Source organism: Saimiri boliviensis, chromosome 7 (assembly GCF_048565385.1).
Source record: "Saimiri boliviensis isolate mSaiBol1 chromosome 7, mSaiBol1.pri, whole genome shotgun sequence".
Classification (NCBI taxonomy): domain Eukaryota; kingdom Metazoa; phylum Chordata; class Mammalia; order Primates; family Cebidae; genus Saimiri; species Saimiri boliviensis.
The window spans coordinates 4,728,332-4,747,498 of record NC_133455.1 but is presented as its reverse complement, the minus strand read 5'-3'; the positions used below and the strand labels follow the sequence as shown (position 1 = coordinate 4,747,498).

The 19,167-nt window shown below is 45.2% G+C and overlaps 1 protein-coding gene across 1 annotated transcript in view; it reads left to right on the top strand.

Annotated features, from left to right (window-relative positions):
• The first annotated feature begins 205 nt into the window (after nt 1-205).
• TMEM132C (transmembrane protein 132C) overlaps nt 206-19,167 on the top strand; it is a 429,688-nt gene continuing 410,726 nt past the window's right edge. The window contains exon 1 of the mRNA XM_039472099.2: nt 206-528. Within this exon, the coding sequence (XP_039328033.1) occupies nt 444-528 (85 nt within the window). The 5' untranslated portion in view covers nt 206-443. The remainder of the gene's footprint in view (nt 529-19,167) is intronic.

Here is a 19,167-nt window from a genome sequence, read left to right as displayed (position 1 = left end):
TTCTTTCCGGGGCAAGGCCTCCCCAGCCCGGGCGTGGGGTTCTCCGTCCGCCGCCCCTCCAAGCGGGCAGCGCTCTCTCCTCCTGCACCCTCCCTCTGCTCGCGATCCCGGGGCGCGGAGGGGGCGGGGCCTGGCCGGGGGCGGGGCGGGGCGGGGCCTAACGGAGGCGGGGCCGGGGCGGGGCCTGACGGGGGCGGGGCCGGCGCCGGCGGCGGCGGCGGCTGGAGAAAAGTTGTCCCGGCCGGAGCGCGAGCAGCCGCGGAGCCGGAGCGGCCGCGGCGTGGACCCGGCAGGGGCGGGGACCGCGGACGGCGGAGACGCAGCGGGCCCGGCCGACCGGGCCGCGGGAGTGGCCCTGGGCATGGGGCGGCCGGCGGGGGCCGCGGGCGGGCGCTGCGCCCCGGGCTGGCGGCGGACGGCGTGAGCGGCGGCCGGGACGCAGGATGCGCTCCGAGGGCGCGGCCCCCGGGCCGGCGGCGCCGCTGTGCGGGGCGCTGAGCCTGCTGCTGGGCGCGCTGCTGGGCGAAGGTAAGGCCGGGGCGGCCGCCGGGCGCGCCGACGCTCGCGAACTTCCCGAGTCCCGGGGAGCTCGGGGCGAGGGCGGCCGCAGCGAGGGGCGGGCGGGGGCGCGGGTCCCACCGAGAGCGCCTCTGCGGGTGCCGCGCCGCCCCTCACCCAGGAGGGCGCTCCCAGCCGGGCCCCGGGATCCGGGCGAGTTAGGCTGGCCCCCGAGTTCCCGAATCTCCCACCCCGGACCCCCGGACCCACAGCTGCCCCTCGGGTGAGGAGGGGGCGTGGCTGAGGGGTACGGTTGGTTCCCCAACCCTGAGTTCCGCGGGGACCGGCGCTGCCCAGCTCAGTCACGCTGCGGAGCCGGGGTCCTGGAGATGGGGTCCGCGCGGTGCGCTCCCCGTCCTCAGCTCCCGCCCTGTGGGGCTGGGCTCCGGAAGGGAAGGCCCGGCTCTCCGCGCCCCCTTTCCGCGACCGCCAAGGTCTCGGTGCCGGTCCCAGAGGAACGCGCACGCATCGCGCAGCTCCCCAGGGACCCCACCTTGGCAGAAACCGGGGACTCTCTGCAGGTTGCCCCAAATTAGTCCCCTGTGCTGTGGGAGACGGGTGGGGAGGTGGGCGCGCCCCCTGCCATGGGAACTGGCTCCCGGGCGGTCCTTCCCCGAGCTCCTTCCCCTCCGTGACCTCTTCTCTACAAAGGGAGTGGGGCCCTGCCCTGGGTTGGAGAGATTTCAAGGAGCTAACGTATGGCGCCCGCAGGGCTCAAAAAAGGTAGCGCTGTGTTTGTTCCGACCTTTATTATTACGTGCGTGTGCGGCGGGATGGCCGCGAGGACCCGGCGGCTGGAAGGGCGGGGAGAGGCGGTCTCCAGCCCCAGGAGCCGCGGGGCAGGCGGGGAGCAAGGCCTAGGCTCTGCCAGGGACATCAGCTGCCCGAGTCCCGAGGCGCGTCCAGGCGGAGAAAAGGGAGAGCGTCGCTTTCTTGCTGCCTGCGCTCTAAGGAGGGTCTCGGGTTCCTGTGGTTAAACCCAGGTGCGCACAAGGGTGTCCTGCGCCTTCGCGCGGCGCCGCGGGTTGGGTATTGGCCCCAGGCTCTGAGCAGAGAACCCTCAAAGCCACCCTTCTCCCACCTAACACTCTGAGGCTGGGCTAGAAATGAATTGAGAGAGACAAGTTGTCAATTGATGTTTAAAAGTAGCGTTTGCTTTTCAAAAGTCATTCCGCACCGCCTGAAAATCCAGAAAAATCTACTTTGCTTGAGGCTGCACTTTCCCAGACACACCAACCAGACAAGTTTGCTATGTTTTATATAAGTGTTCCTTTCTTCTAAGAGCTCAAGGTAGGGGGGGGGGGGAGGAGATTCTGGAGGGAAGGACGGGGGTGGGAGAGGGGGCACTTTTCTGTTTTATTTGAAAGAGTCATTAGTCACAATCTGGTACCTGAGTTCTGCTGTTAATTGGCCCTAGGTTCCAGCGTTTCTAGGATTCCGTTTCCCTGAATGCAAAGTGGCCATTGAAGAATTCCCTTTCCAACCTACCTTCCAGCAATTTTTTGCTGATAAAATGACTGAATGGGTGGAAAGTACTTTGCAGAGGAAGGTGGTGCCGGGCCAATTGAGCAGGGCGTGACCGACCTCCTCCAGGTTTGCCCCTTGCCCTTGAGAGAATTTAACCAGGTGAGGAAGCTGGATGTTCCCTTTAGAGCAAGTGTGGACTGTTCTTCATTAAGGCTCACATTCCGTGTGTGTGAGAGAGAGTGATTATACTTTTGCATGAGAGTAGTGGCTTTAGGCCGGGCGCGGTGGCTCAAGCCTGTAATCCCAGCACTTTGGGAGGCCGAGGCGGGTGGATCACGAGGTCAAGAGATCAAGACCATCCTGGTCAACATGGTGAAACCCCGTCTCTACTAAAAATACAAAACATTAGCTGGGCATGGTGGCGCGTGCCTGTCATCCCAGCTACTCAGGAGGCCGAGGCAGGAGAATTGCCTGAGCCCAGGAGGCGGAGGTTACGGTGAGCCGAGATCTCGCCACTGCACTCCAGCTTGGGTAACAAAAGTGAAACTCCGTCTCAAAAAAAAAAAAAAAAAAAAAAAAAGTAGTGGCTTTTACAGATGTCCATGTATTCAATACTGGGGACAGTGATTTGGCAGAAAAGCCAACTGGGACTGGATTTGAAGCTGGTATTTGCACAGCAAGGGAAGTGCTGAAAACTACGGACAGGTCGAAGCCCCTCCCATATCCCAAACCACCCCTGCCCTCTGGCTAAGTGCCACTTTGATCTGGTGGGGCTTTCTTTCCTTGCTTTTTTGCTTTACAGAGTTCACGTGATTTGGGGGCGCATAAGGGCCTGCAACTTATCATCTGCAAAATACATTTTCCGTCTGTTTCTCGTGATCAAAAGCAGCAGTTCATTCCCCTCTGGATTCCTCTACACGTAATGCGTTTGCCCCATAAGATACCTTCTAGAGAGGAAAGTTTTCTGACCTTGTTTACATTTCTGCTGTCTTTAAAAAAAGCAAAAGCCATCTCTGTCTCTTCCTGCACATGATTTAAGTGCTGATTTCTGGAATCCTTGAAACCACCGATTAATTTTTAATACCAATTGTCTGTTTATTTTTGACTGCGGATTTAGAGGCTTTATAATTTGTCAGGATTTGGAAAAGGCAAAATTGTTCTTGGGAGGTTCCATAAATAGGACAGGGCATTGAAAGAAATGAATCTTTTCCTAAGATTTAAGTCTTGGGCTGAGGCAGGAGAGGCAAAACATCCTTGAGTTAGAGGTTGATGTATTGCCCCTGTATAAAGCAAGTGGAAGGGCGGTGCCAGGCTGAGATGCCTTCGCAAGTTTAGTGACGGTTGTTAGTCACATATGAGACCTTCTGGGAAGGTTATGTGGGACCACGGTCTCTTTTCTGAAATCTATGGGGGCAAATATATTTCGAGATTCAAAATTATTGAGATCCTTGAATGACAGGATAGAAGGAAAGATAGAAAATTAGAGGCATAAAGTCATATGCATGTGTGGTATGGCATCTTAGTCTTCATGTGGAGTTGCATCCTGTAATTGCACATGGTGCTGACTTTGTGTGCAATGTATGAGTCTTTACATAAGGAAGGATAATAAGATCCAAAATAGCTTGGCTTCAGGTCAGTGTTGGCCACTGAATGAATTAAGTACAACCAACCAAACAAACCTCGGGATTCTCAGTGCTTTGGGGGTTTTGGGTTTCTGGTAAGGAATTAAGGTTCTATAGCAGGGATGAGAAATAGGAGGATGTCATTAGGGTAAAAGCCCCTCTCAGCTCATGCACGTTAGTGCTGGCACCAAAGAATGATGCTCATGTCGTGTTCTGCATACACTTACAGCATGTGTATGCTTAGCACAGAGACACATAGATTTTCTTTTCATCTTCATCCCTTCTTATCCCTCATGTCAAAATTCCTCACTGTGCTCCAGCCTCTTAGTAATCATTGCAACTTCTTGAAATCATTCTGTTAAACTATCAGATCTCAATGTGTTGTTAAAGTTCTTTCCTTTGTACCCACATTTCTTGACTAGTGCTGGCAAACCTCAGTACCTACAGGCAAGTGTTGTTTTATCCATACAGTTTTTCTTTTCAAAGGCTCTCAACATTTAAAAATTGGGAGATTTGACTGGGCATGGTGACTCACACCTGCAATCCCAGCACTTTGGAAGGCAGAGGTGGGTGGATCGTTTGAGGTCAGGAGTTCAAGACCATCCTGGCCAACGTGGTGAAACCCAAACTTTACTAAAAATACAAAAATTAGCCAGGCATGGTGGTGGACACTTGTAATCCCAACTACTCAGGAAGCTGAGGCATGAGAATCACTTGAACCTGGTAGTCAGAGGTAGCAGTGAGCCACAGTCACCCCACTGTACTTCAGCCTGGGTAACAAAGTGAGATTTGGTCTCAAAAAAAAAAAAAAAGAAAGAAAGAAAGAAAAGAAACGGGAGAGTTCACATATAAAAATCAGGATATCCACAACATGTACATTTATCAAAACATCATGTCGTACTCTGTAACAGTATAGACATTTTATCTGACAATTATAAAAATGATTTTATTTCTGGTTTGCTGGAAGTTGTATATACAGTTTTATCAAATGCTCTTTTGCATCAACTGAGATGATCAAATAAGTTTTCTCGTTCATTATGAAAAACAAATTAGGATTTCCAGATTTTCTCAAAAATATTGATAGTCTGCCGATCTTGGGTGTACTTTCTTTCATGGCTGCCTTGTGCCAAAGCTGAGCAAGGGTGTCTTCCTCTGGAGGGTGTGTTTATTCAGGTCCTCTCTTCTTCTGCTCACTCACCTGGCCTTTCCCTTAAGCAGCTGAGTTTTGCTTCAATCTCTTCTTCGTCCATCTCGCTGTTCACTGTTAGCTTAATCGTAAGGGTGGCTACAGTCACACAGAGAAGAGCTCAGCACTCTCAATTATATTAGTAGTTAACACCTCCATGAGCAGAGGTTAAAACAAAGCCTTTGAACGTATGAGATATTTCATACATCCATAGTCATAAAAAACAAGGTTAATAAAAATGTGTCTTTGGTATATTAATTGAAGTGAAAGGGAGTATTACTAAATTAATGGAATAAATGGAACATCTGATTGATAGAACGTTTTTACAGCCTTCTACTTTGTTTGAAAGCCAGGCTTATTAAAGTATAATTTGCACACAATAAAATTCACCTCTTTGAATAGTTCTAAGTTTTGACAAATGCACACAGTCGTGTAAACACCAGAGTTGCGGTACAGAACACGCCCATTATGCTCCAAAATTTCTGTTGGCTTGTAGCCCCTCCTTCCTCATCTCCAATCCTGGAAACCACTGATTTGTTCTTTGTCTCTGGAGTTTGACCTTTTTCATAATGTCATAAAAACAGCATCATGCAGTATGCAGCTTTTGGATTACTTTCTTTTACTTAGCAGGATTCATTTGATAGTCACTGACGTATCAATAGTTTGTTTCTTTTCAATGCTGTATGGCATTCCATTGACTGAATGCACCACAGTTATTTATTTCATACCGAAAAGACATTAGAATTATGCCAGTTTTTGGTAATTATACATAATTTCATAAGATACTGCAAACGTGTTTTAAACCTAGTTTTAGCATTTTGCATTCCCATCAGCTGTGTATACTAGGTGGTTTGTATCTTCAGCAGCATTTGATAGTATCCATTTTGTTTAGATTTTGTTTAGTCATTCTGATAGGTGTATAACAGATATTTCTTTGAGGTTTCAGTTTTTGCCCTCATGACTAGTAATGTGGAACATTATTTCTTGTGCTTAATTGTCTTCCTTATATTGTCTTTGTTGAAATATCTTTTTCAAATATTGTACCCACTTTTTATGGGTTATTTTACTGTTAGGATTTTTGAAAGTGCTTTATGTATTCTGAAAGCAAGTCCTTTGTCAGATAAGTGTTTTACAGATAGTTTATCCCATTATGTGTCTTTGGAAGAGCAGAGGTTTTACATTTTAATGATATTTAGTTTATTAATGTTTTCTTTTAGTGATTGGATTTTTGGTGTCACATCTACGAAATCTTTGCCTAACCCAAGGCCTCAGTGATTCCCATAAATGTGTATAGTGTTGTCCAGTTCTCCTATATTCCTACTGATCTGTTTGTTCTATCACTTATTGAGAATATTGAAGTCTCCAATTATGTTATAGTTTTGTCTATTTTTTAATTTTATCTCTGACAGCTTTTGCTTCATGTATTTTGAACACTGTCTTAGGTATGTACATACTTAGGATTTTTTGTTGGTTTTAAATCAATCCACGTTTAGGTAATGCCTTCTTTATTCTTATAAATATTACTTGTTGTAGAATCTGTTTTATCTGATATTAATATAGCCACCTCAGCTTCCTCTTGATTGATGTTTTTATAGTAATATCTTTTTCATTTATTTTACTTTTAACTTTTGTCTTTATATTCAATCTTGTTTATAAGCACCATATAGTTGGTTTTCACTTTTTTATCCAATCTAATAATCTCTGTCTTTTAACTATAATGTTTAGAGCACTTATATTTAATATAATTATTCATCTGTATTTAGATCCACTATTTTGTTCATTGTTTTCTTTATGCTTCATCTGCAATTTATTCTTTTCGTCTTTCCATAACAACTTTTATATTGAGTATATTTTATGATTTCATTTTATCTCCACTATTCTCTTGTTATCTGTACTTCTTTTTCAATTTTAGTCATTGCTCTATGGCTTACAAAATACATTTTCAATTAATCATAACTTGCATTCAAATTAAGTTACAGTGCTTTGCATGCTACATAAGAAATTTACAAGTGTATTACTTATACTGTTTTCCTCTACTATATTTTCAAGTATATCAGCTCACATACCCTATGTATGACTAAGATAATTTTTGTTTAAAAATTATTTTTATGTATATTAAAGAAGGATAAAAATTGTATTAATGGTCTTGCTTTTGTTTCTAAGTGAGTACTTCTGATGTTCTTAAAACCGGTTTCTCTGCAAGATGTTATTCTCCCCACCTGTACACTGAGCTCCCTTGCTTTATATGCCTTTAGAACTTAGAAGTTGCCGCATTCAAGAACACAAATGTGAATACAGCCCATCTGGAGTCTAAATCAGCAAAATTTCCGAGACAATGGGTTCTAGTTACTCTCCCAGAAAGACTGATTTCTTGTCTTCTGTGATGTGTACATGTTCTTTTTTTTCCCCCTGATTAAAAGATGTTCTTAATGATGTGTTAGGAATATTGAGTTTACACTTGCAGATGGCTGGGATCCTAAGGCAACCCAAAGACTTAATATAGAAGACCGTGTCTTTTCTGTGTATAACGTTTTTTTCTTTCTTCTCTCAACACCCTTCATCTTGCCAGCAACATGGTGAGTTTTCACTTATGGACTAATTAGGAAGGCTCAGTGTCATAGAAACAGAAGCTCTGTTTGAGCTTCTGTTCCACCAGTTCCTGGGTGAATGACACAGAAGTCTTTGGTCATTAGTAACAGTAACATCTTATACCTTAATTGCTTATTACTAAGTAATAAGAGATTGGAAGCTCTTGACTCCAGAGAAAGCTGAAGGATGAGGTTTCCTATGAGCAGGAAAGCTTCCAGGTGCTGGGTTCCCATAGCTATAATTATTGTCTGGCTTCTTTAGGGTACCGTTGTTGGAAAACAGGAACCATTTTACTTACTTTTGTCACAATGCTCATGTTTTAGATTCCAGGATGAAAGAAGCCCATACCTTGGCTGAACTTTTCACCTGGGGCACCTTTAAAAAATGCCAATCCTGGGCCAGGTGTGGTGGCTCAAGCCTGTAATCCCAGCACTTTGGGAGGCCGAGGTGGGTGGATCACGAGGTCAAGAGATCAAGGTCAACATGGTGAAACCCCGTCTCTACTAAAAATACAAAAAATTAACTGGGCATGGTGGCGCGTGCCCGTAATCCCAGCTACTCAGGAGGCTGAGACAGGAGAATTACCTGAACCCAGGAGGCAGAGGTTGCAGTGAGCCAAGATCTTGCCACTGCACTCCAGCCTGGGTAACAAAAGTGAAACTCCATCTCAAAAAAAAAAAAAAAAAAAAAAAAAAAAAAAAAAAAGCCAAAGCCAATCCCCAGGCCTTATCCCAAACCAAGGAATCAGGCTTTTTGGTCGGGATGGAGTAGGGGTGGTTGTAGAGGCAGGACTTATCCATTTGACAGTTTCAAAGCTCTTCAGGTGTTTCTAACTGTCAGGGATGCAAACAGGTTGTGTAGGCCCATCTCTGTCTAGAAAGGTACAAGACAGCCTTATTAATAGTTTCATCATTTTGTATCCAAGGGGAAAAGGGTTTTCCTCCCAGAGAGAAACTGAAGAGCTTTTACTAAAGGAAGATGGGATGGATGCTGGATGAAAAATCAACCAGTGGCCCTAAGACCTAGTTTTTGTATATGATGAAAAAATAAAGGACAGCTCTTCTGAGCCTCAGTTTTGTTTTATAAGTCAGAGGTCCCCAACCTGCTGGTGGTGGTTTGATACTGGCCCATGACCTGTTAGGAACCAGGCTGCGCGGCAGGAGGTGAGTGGTGGGTGAGTGAGCGAAGCGTCGTCTGCTCCCCATCATTCGGGTTACTGGCTGAGCTCTGCCTCCTGTCAGATGGGCGGCTGCATTAGATTCTCATAGATGCGTGAACCCTATTGTGAACTGTACACTCAAGGGACCTAGACTGTGTGCTCCTTACGAGAATCTAATGCCTGATGATCCGTCGCTGTCCTCCACTGCTCCCCGCCAGATGGAATGGTCTAGTTGCGGGAAAACAAGCTCAGCCTCCCATTAAGTCTACATTATGGTGAGTTTTATAATTATTTTATTATATATTACAATGTAATGATCATAGAAATAAAATGCGCAATAAATGTAATGTGCTTGAATCATCCTGAAACAATCCCCCAACTCTGTCTGTTGAAAAATTGTCTTCCGTGAAACTGGTCTTTTTTGCCAAAAAGGTGGGGACCACTGTAATAAGGAGGGAGAATACCTGTTTTATAGGATGGTTGACGATATTTAATGCAAACGTGGACTTGAGACACTTAGCACGCTTCATGAGTTTCCAGCAGCTGTTGTAACAAACGGGGAAGCTTAACATTACAAAAATTGATCCTCTCACAATTCTGGGCCCAAAAGTCCAAAACCATATGTTGTCGGAGCCATGCGGTGTGCTGAGCCTCCAGGGGAGGGCCCTCCCTTGCCTCTTCCACCTTCTCTGGCCTCCTGGCATTCTGGGCTTGTGACAGCATCATGGCAGTCTTTGCCTCTGACTTCACACAGCTTTCTCTTCTAAATGTTCCTTACCTCTCTGTCTTACAAGGATACCAGTCATTAGATTTATAACCCACTGTATTCCAGGATGATCTCACTTCAAGATCTTTAGCTTAATGACATCTGAAAAGACCTTTTTTCTTAAGCAAGGGCACATTCACAGGTTCTAAGTGGACATTCGTTTTTGGGGGCCATGCAAACCATGGCATGTGGTAAGACTTGGCACATAGTGACGTTCAATAAATCAGGGTCATCGTTATTTGTATTATTAAAGCCATGGAAAGGAAGACTCCACAGTGCAATACAATGGAAACCCTACATGGATATTTTAAAAACAACTGAGAATAATTAAAAACACAAAGCAAAGAAAACAAAACTGCATTCAACAATATTGGGGAACAGGAAAAGCTGGTCAGCTGTGAGGTGTTCATTCATGATTGACCTAAGCGGAGAGCCAGAGGTTTACATTGCGAGACATCCCTTGACCACTTCCTGCTCAGCTGCAGCTTAAGCATAATTCCATCTGGCTTCATGGTAGGATAATCTTAACACTATCTTAAGCACCTTTTCTCCCTCTGTGTTCTCAGAGTCAGGAAAACCATCCAGAGCAGGCCCCGTTTCTCTCTTAGGTTAAGTTTTTTCTCCCAGATCTGCAGTTGACTTTTTTCATCCTTCTTACTCAATTGGTCCCTCTGCCCCAAAATTGCGTTTGCTCTTGCTGTGTTTCCTCGCTGTCTCTGTGGACCCAGAAGCTATAGAAATGTGGATGGACCGTTAGCCACTGTGGCACACCGTATTCAACTAGCAAGTCTTCGAGGCAACAAGGGATTCTCATGTTCTCAAAATAAAAAACCTTGAAGAAATCTGCCTCCTGCCCCAACACACAGATGTGTGCATTGTGTGTGTGCGTGTGTGTGCACACACACACAAATACACACACACACAAATACAACCCTAGGCTAGTTTCTGGCCTTATCATTGAGTTACAGCTTAGTGATGATTTTAAGACAAAAGAGAAAAAAAAACTCTCACTTGTGCCATAAACAAGATATCCCTGAAAATGTGATTTTTGCCTCTACTGGAAACAATGAGTCTGTGTTTGACATACTGAAGCAGTTTTCCCTGTCTTTTTGATGGAAATGTTCTTTGAATATGCACCAGATTATTCCATTTCTTAGTCATGCTTTCTCTAGTTACAAATGCCAAAAACCCAAGCAAACCATACCAAAAAGAGAGAAAAAAAATCGTTAGTTCAGGTGATTGCAAAGTCCAGGTGGACTTCAAGCACAGCTGGATCCAGGGGTCACGTGATGTCATTGGACAGTTCCTGCTCCTCCCCATCTCCTGGCTCCTCAGTCCTCTGTGCTGTCTTCATTTTGGAGAGGTCATCATTGTCCACAGCAGCTCCAGGCTTATATTCCGTCTACACACAGCAGACCCAGCTAAAAGAAAGTGACTTCTCACGTGGTTGTAGACAAAGTTGCAGGGGTAAAGTTCTGGCACTCTTGTGCCCACTCACTGCTGACTTAAGGGAATGGGATTTTCCGATTATGCCGCTCTCAGGCACAGGGAGCCCGGCAGCCTGGGGGTGAGGTCCCTTCCACCCACACTGCTAACATAGAAGATGTGATGATGCCCAAACACAAGGGGAGCTGTATCAGAAGAGGGAGAATGAATGCCAAGCTGGCAAAGCCCTGTTCACCAAGCAAATGAGCAAAACGAAAGGAATCAAAAGCCACTGGGTGGCTGCTTCTCACAGGTGTGATTCACATTGTAGGGCAGGTTACGGGGGAGGTCAGCTCGTTTCTCCTGCTTACACACAAACAAAGTCAGGACGTCTTGACTTAGGAGGGTGACCTTCTTCATCTCCTGACACATCTCTGCTTCAGGGCACTTTTCTCATTTTCTGCTTGTCTTGACCTTCATTCATTCCTCTTTCATTGATATCCATCCATCCAACATCCCTCCAGTAAGAGCTGGGCACTGCAATAGTAGCATCTTCTATTGCTGGCTTCCTCTTGCAGACAAGGAAACCTTCCCTTCAACCCCAGGTGCTCACCCCCAGGAGAGGGGAGGGAGGCCTGGGTTGAGCTCCTGAAGCCTGCCAGTTTCTCGTGCCTCAGCTATGCACAGTGACCCTAAAAGGCTTGCCCCTCTATCATCCTGATTTATGGGAACAGAAATCCCAAGAGCAGTCCGCATTTCAGGGCCTTTGTTCTGCTCTGGCTCTGTGCCATCTTTCCGCCTTCCTAAGTGGTGATAGTATGCGAATCTTTTGGGTCACTACACAGCCCCGGGTTACCGTTTTCTCAATTTTCCATTTTTTAATTGTAAGCAATGAATTGACTCAGAAAGCAGGCTTTTCTCATTTGCCTTCAAACTCAGTGTTTGCAACTGTCATGTTCATATCTTATTAACTAAATGACATTTCCTCGGTGGGACCTCTTGCTGCCTTCTCCTGGTCAGTTGTCTCCCTGGCCATGTCCTGGCCCCTGACCCCAGCCTCTCTTTTGGTGGCACTGATGCCATGGAGGTAACAGCTGGCACTGGTTTGACTGTGTGGTTTCCTGTTAGTTCTGGGTGGGAAGGGATCCACTCCACCATCGGCTTCTTACTGATCCCCATTGGTCAGGGTGTTCATAACGGCTAATTTTATGTGATAACTTGTGTAGGCTACAGTGCCCAGATATTTGATCAGGCATGATTGTGTGTGTGTGTGTGTGTGTGTGTGTGTGTGTGTGTGTGTGTGTGTTGGGTGAGATTCACAAATTGGTGGACTTTGATAAAACAGGTGACTCTCCATAATGTGGGTAGGCCTCATTCAATGAGTTGAAGGCCTAGAGAGATCAAAAGGCTGACCACCCCTAGAAGACAGGAAGGAATTCTGCCAGCAGACAGCCTTTGGACCTGAGCTGCAAATCTTCCTTGGGTCTCTAGTCTTCCAACCCGATTTTGAACTTGACAGACTCTGTAACTGCATGAGCAATACCTTAAAATAAGTTTCTCTCTGTATACACTCACTTTATTGGTTCCATGTCCCAGGAGAACCCTGACTAATAGAGGGAAGATCTGGTCCCAAGCAAGGGAATTTTGTTTTCTCTCTCAAATATCTCACCTATTTTCCAAGCACATTCATTATCCTCATTCCTTGAAGATAATGGATTCCCAGAACTGGCCGTATAAAAGGAATAAACTTCAGAGACAGAATGGGTACTGTCATTTTTTTTTTATATTAAATCACTGCTAATCCTCTAGAGACAGTGCTTCCTTACTTCGTTTGTTCATTAGCCCGGTGGGAAGACCTAAATATCCGTCATCCTCCGCAAACACCAGCTGCATGTTTAGGCCTTTCTTGATCAGTGGTCACATCATGTTGTCCTCTGCCCCCAGTTCTCCGGGTTTCCCATCACGTTCAGGGGTAATGCCACAGCCTGGGCTGTGATCTACAAGTCACTCTGTAATCTCCTACCCTGTATCACCCTTCCGACCTCATTTCTTTTTTTTCTTTTTTTGAGACGGAGTCTTGCTCTGTTGCCAGGCTGGAGTGTAGTGGCACAGTCTTGGCCCACGGCAACCTCTGCTTCCTGGGTTCAAGCAATTCTTCCGCCTCAGCCTCCCGAGTAGCTGGGACCACAGGCGTGTGCCACCACACCCAGCTGATTTTTGTATTTTTTAGTAGAGAAGACGTTTTACCATGTTGGCCAGGATGGTCTCGATCTCTTGACCTCATGATCCATCTGCCTTGACTTCCCAAAGTGCTGGGATTATAGGCGTGAGCCACCGTGCCCAGCCTTCTGACCTCATTTCCACCCCACACTCTGCCCCAGTCCTATGAGCCTGCTTGCTGGGCTCCCCATCCCAGATACTCCCACCACAGGGCCTTGGGACGTGCCTACTATGGCATGACCTCTAGATACCCACATGACGTACGCTCAGCTTCTCAGATCTGTGTGCCAAGGGCATCTCCTCATGAAGTCTCCCTTGTTCACATTGCCTGTTCTCCATTCCTGCCCTTTCTGTGTCCTGTCGTTTCTCTTTGCACTTATCACCTCCTGATAAACTATAACTTTGACTTATTTAACTGTCTTTCCACCCCCTGGAATTAAAACTCCACAAGAGCAGAGATTTTAGTCTATTTTGTTCATGGTTGTATTTATCTGTTTTTGTGATGGGCTCTGGTGCCTCTGGCATTCTGGTGAGGCCCTGAGTTCTTGATGAATGAATGAATGGACAAGTGGATAAATGACTTCAGACTGTCTTTGGCTTCCCATATTATCTGTCCTTCATTCTGAGCTAATCTCTTGAATCTGAGTAGCCTGAGCTCGATGCTGCCTCCTGTTCATATATACATGAAAATAGGGGGGTAAGTTTTTTATGCCAGAAATCTCTGATAGCCGCCATTTTATTAAGGGTCTCTAGCTGAGGACAGAGCCGTCTTCATCTCCTCTCCGTCTGCCACTCCAGGGAAGTGTCCTCGTCAATTGGAGGTGAGAATGCTCAGAACAGGAGTGTAATGCACAAATTCACGTGCTGGCAGGGCAACATTTTCTTTCTTTTTGAGAAGCAAGTCTCGCTCTGTCACCAGGCTGGAGTGTAGTGATGCGATCTCCGCTCACTGCACCCTCCGCCTCCCAAGCCATTCTCCCTGCCTCAGCCTCCTGAGTAGCTGGGATTACAGGCAACATTTTCAAGTCACTGACTTTATTTCTGAGTGGTCCCACCCTCCCCTGTACCCATCTGCCTCTTACTTTCAGGTGAGATACAGGAGGGTCTCTTTCCTTGTAGACAGTAGATTCTCAAAACTGACTACGTTAAAGGAATAAACTTCAAACACAGACCAGAGTTCTATTGTAAATAGTGAAAAAATCCTAATAGCCTTATGTAAGGAAAACATGCCTATATTCGGTTCACTTAATAGAAGAATTGCCAGAATAATGGGGAATGACCACTAATGAGCATACGGAATCTTTCAAGTGGATGGAAAGATATTATAATGAGGCATAAGAAGTGACTGGATGTGAGTGTTCAATTAAAGCATTCGAATTTGTTTTGAAAGTGATTTGCTTTGTCTGTTATGGTGTTGGCTTCCTTCTTAGGTTCTCATCTAGGCTCTTGGAAGTTTCAGGATTACACCCTGAAGGGGACAAATATCTCTCTCCCCAAATCCCAGCAAAAGTCATACTGTGTTTCATTGGCTCTGTTTGTTACATGTGCAAGTTTCTGAACCATTCAACCCAGTCAACAGAAAACAATGTGCTCTAATTATCCCACAGCCAGGGAGCCATGGGCTAGAACTGGGATGCAGAGAAACATTTGGGTGTTGTTGCCAGAAAAGGGTTGAATTATCGAGACCAGAAAAAAAGAATGCTATGTGTTCCTACATCACCACTTTTGAGAGTGTGATCAACACGGTCACAGGAATGAAGAGTCATGCAAACAAGTTGTATCTCTTTCCTCCTCAGAAGTCTACTTGGGTTAGTAGGTAGGAACAGGAGGCAGCGTGAAGATGTGTTTCCTAATTGACTTTATGTCATACTTTCCTGAAACCAAGGATAAGCAAACATCATTTATCACTCAGCTGTCAACCCTGATTGCCTTCAATATCAGGGGCAAAATAAGACAGATGCAAGAGGTGGCCCAAGTACCAGTTGGAAGAGAAAGGTGAGATCGAAAACGGGTTTGTTTCAGCAAATCCGGGCCCCTTCCTCTCCAGACAGGTCCTGTTTGGGAGGCAAAATCAAGGCTTGTTGGCTGTACGGGCCTGAGTCAAATCCCTGCTCCACTGTGTAGATATGGGAAAGCCACTTACGGCATCAAACCTCAGCTTCTGTGTCTGTCCCTGGGGCTAGTAACATGTATCTCAAAGAGTTGTTTAAAAGGGTCAAATGGCCTAATGTGTATTTGTCTTTATTTTTCATTTGCACATTCTGGCTACAGTCTCCATTCTTCTCTGTCCTGCTCTGAGCCCTACGAGGCTGACCTTGCAAATGGCAACTCCTGGTTCCCATATCTGCTGGGTTCCATGGAGTGTTGACCAGTAGGGAATGGCAGGAGATTAGAGGGCAAGAGACAGGAGAAGCTGGAATATTTGTTCCCCACTCGCCCTTTGGATCCATCTCTGACTGTGCCTTTGTCTCCCCATGACTCTACCTCCTGTTGGGTGGCCTCTTTTCAAGATTCCAGCTCCCACTGACCGTCAGGAACATTCCCTTCTCTACTTTTCCCTTTAGGTGAAGATGATGTCTCACTATTTCTGATCTCTAGGTACCCAGCCTCATTATTTCATTTCTTCCATAAGTAGTTCCTTGATAAAAGGGACTTTGAACCATTGGAGTTGGATTCTCTTTCCTCCTGAGGCTGACACTTAATATACCTAAAAATTACTCATACAAAGTGAAAAATGGCTGGAGTTTTTTGTTGTAAACAAGCTCAGATATGTAGAACATTTCACAAATAGATGCCTAGAACTTTTGTCCCATGAACCATCTCAGAGTAACTGGCTGAGTTGATGCTTATCACCCCTGAGTATTTCGTTGTGTGTTTCTTACAGACAAAGACATTCTCTTACAAAACCACAAGATAACATCAAAATCAGGGAATTACCATTGCTCCATTATTACCGCACAATACTATTGTATTACTCTGGTTTCACACTGCTCTAAAGAATACCCCTGAGACTGGGTAGTTTATAAAGGAAAGATGTTTAATTGACTCACAGTTCTGCATGGCTGGGGAGGCCTCAGGAAACTTACAATCATGGCAGAAGGCAAAGGAGAAGCAAGTACCTTTTTTATAAGGTGGCAGGAAAGGGAGGAGGCAGAGGGAAAAGAGTCCCTTGTGAAACCATCAGATCTCGTGAGAACTCACTCACTATCGTGAGAACAGCATGAGAAAACCAGCCCCCACCCCACCCCTGTCATGATCCAGTCACCTCCTACCAGGTCCCTCCCTGGATACACTGGGATTACAGTTCGAGAGGAGATTTGAGTGGGGACACAGAGCCAAAGCATATCAACTGTTGCTCAATAATTTATAGCAGAAAGATCTGAAGGACTGCACATTGCAGTTAGTTGTCATGGGTTTTTACTTTTTTTATTTTGGTCTTCCCTTGAATTTTATGACTTTGACACTGTGGAAGCTTACAGGCTAGTTATTTTGTGACACGTCCCTCCATTTGGATCTGTCTGATGTTTCTTTCTGATTAGATTCAGATGCTACATTTCAGGCAGGAGTGTTCCAAACAGGATGCTCTGCTGTTGTCTTTGCATTTTATTGGGCTGTATGGGATTTAAATATGTTATAGTATTAATGATGTTCTCTTTGATCACTTGATTAAGGTGGTGACAGCTGGGCTTTTCTACCATGAGGTTACTCTTATTCCCTTTGAAATTAAGAAATATTTGGTGGAAAGATGTTCAGAGTCTACATGAACAGCCTGTTCCTCATTAGAATTTCAATATTTCATTTATGAATCTCTAACAGGATGTGTTTCTGGATTTCTGTTATGCTCTTTGGCTTACATTTTATTGCTATAACTGTTTATTTTGATGCTGATGCTGACAATATCACAGGTTTCACCAGTGGGAGCCATTTTATGACAACTTCTGTGTTATCTGACATGTCTTCCTCCTTTAAGCACTGCCCTACTATCTGGATATAAGATATTCCCAGCTCATCTGTACCTTTCCTGCCCTAGTCTTGGAATCAACTCAGTTTTTAGTGGAGAAATGGTATTTAAACACTAAGATCCTGGCTCTACATGTGCTCATGACTAGTGGGGTGCTCTAGGTTCACCCAGTGGACAGAGGCAGGAAATCATTGTACATACATTGGCCTTTCTCTCTTCCTCCCTCATTACCTCTCTACCTCTATCTACTCTTCTATATCTAGGCATATCTATCTACCTACCTACCTACCTACCTACCAACCAACCTATCCTACCTATCTATCTCCTGTCCTCTGTCTACTGTTCTGTATCGACCTATGCCTCCATCCATCTATATATGATCTAATCTATTTATCTGTCTTAAAAACCGTGAGTTCACATGGAATGTCACAGATTCTAATCCAGCACCACAGGAGTCATTCTAGATTTCTTCCTTTCTGTGTTTGTAGCTCCCTTCTCCTAATCTCAGGCCAGGTCATTTCCCCTGCCTTCCCCACCTCAGTCTGCTCAGTCTCCAGCCCCTGATGCCACCTGTCCTCCTTGCCACTCCCCTTATATTATCTGTTTAGAAGAATTATATAAAGTTCAAAGGAATGTGCTGCAACTTCTCTACCTCAAGATACCCATTTCTTTGTGGGTCGGGGTGGTGAATGAGCATTCTGACTGGAAGTGACCATGGACCCATGGACCACCATGTACTGACCAGCCATTCCTAGGAAAATAACGTGAGCAAATTTGCGTAACGGGTCTCCTCTTACATGTCTATATCCTATCGGTTCTGTTTCTTCATGGTAACCTCGGGAGATAAGCACATTTGCTATTCCTACAAGTGGGGGCACTGACAGCATTCCTAAAAGGTACAGTGAATGATTGACAGAGTCAGGGTCTGGACCTAGTGGGTCTGTTTCCATGGTCCTTGCCACATGTGCTATGACCACCACACTATGGGTGCCCTCAGGCCTATGTGAAGCTAATCCACCTGAATCCAAGCCAGCTTTCCTATAAGAAATGAAGGCAAATGAGAGCTCAGCAGAATGCCTCTCCTCTGCCCAGATTAGACTTCCCGTGTAACTCTAGGCCACATAAATAAGACAATCTCTATCTATAGAGGTAAAACATATTGTGACATTGAAAGTCAATGGCTTAAGTTAATTAGGATTATGTAAAATAAGAAAATGATATATATGAATTTGGGAGAAGTTGTCATTTTAATAATGATAAGCCATTCTGAGGCTATGATGTCTCATAGAAAAAAGGAGAAGAGTAGAAGACAGCTGGGTGTGGTGTCTTATGCCTGTAATCCCAGTACTTTGGAAAACTGAGGTGGGAGGATTGCTTGAACCCAGGAGTTTGAGACCAGCATAGGCAATATGGTGAGCCCTCATCTCTACCGCCCAAAATACACATACACAAATTTGCTTGGCATGATGGTGAGTGCCTTTAGTCCCACCTACTTGGGAGGCTGAGGTGGGAGATTTGTTGAGCTCGGGAGATGGAGGTTGCAGTGAGCCAAGATTGTACCACTGCACTCCAGCCCGGGAGACAGAGCAGGATCCTGCCTAGTGAGGTAGAAGGAATAAGGCCCAGGGTTGTGCATCACTGCAGGGTGACTATGATGAACAACAACTTGTTATATATTTTCAAATACCTAGAAGAACAGATTTTGAATGTTCTCAGCAAAAAGAAGTAAGTATTTGAGGTGATGGATATACCAATTACCCTGATTTAATCATTACACATTTTATACATGTATCAGAATATCATACTTTACCCCATACATATGTACAGTTATTATGTTTTAATTACAAATAAGAATGAAAGCAAACAAAAAAACTCTTAGTAAATAAATAAAAGTATCACCAACTTTTAAAAGATTAGAGAGCTTAATGGAGTTGCCATGGGAAAACATTAGATTCTTAAACGCAAGTAAGAGAAGGGCAGGCAGCAGAGGAGCTTTTACAGACAGGAAAGCCAGGGAAAATTGATTAAAAGAGGAGAGGAGCCAGCCAGACCCAGGGGTTCACTGAGATTTGAATGGGGCATCAAGGACATATTGTTTCTCTCCCCCAACCCATCTCTATCCCTCTCTCCTTCTCTCCCTCTCTGTCTCTTTCTCTCTCTCTCCCTCACGTACACATGTGTGTTTTCATGGAGGCTTCATTCTCTCATTTGGAT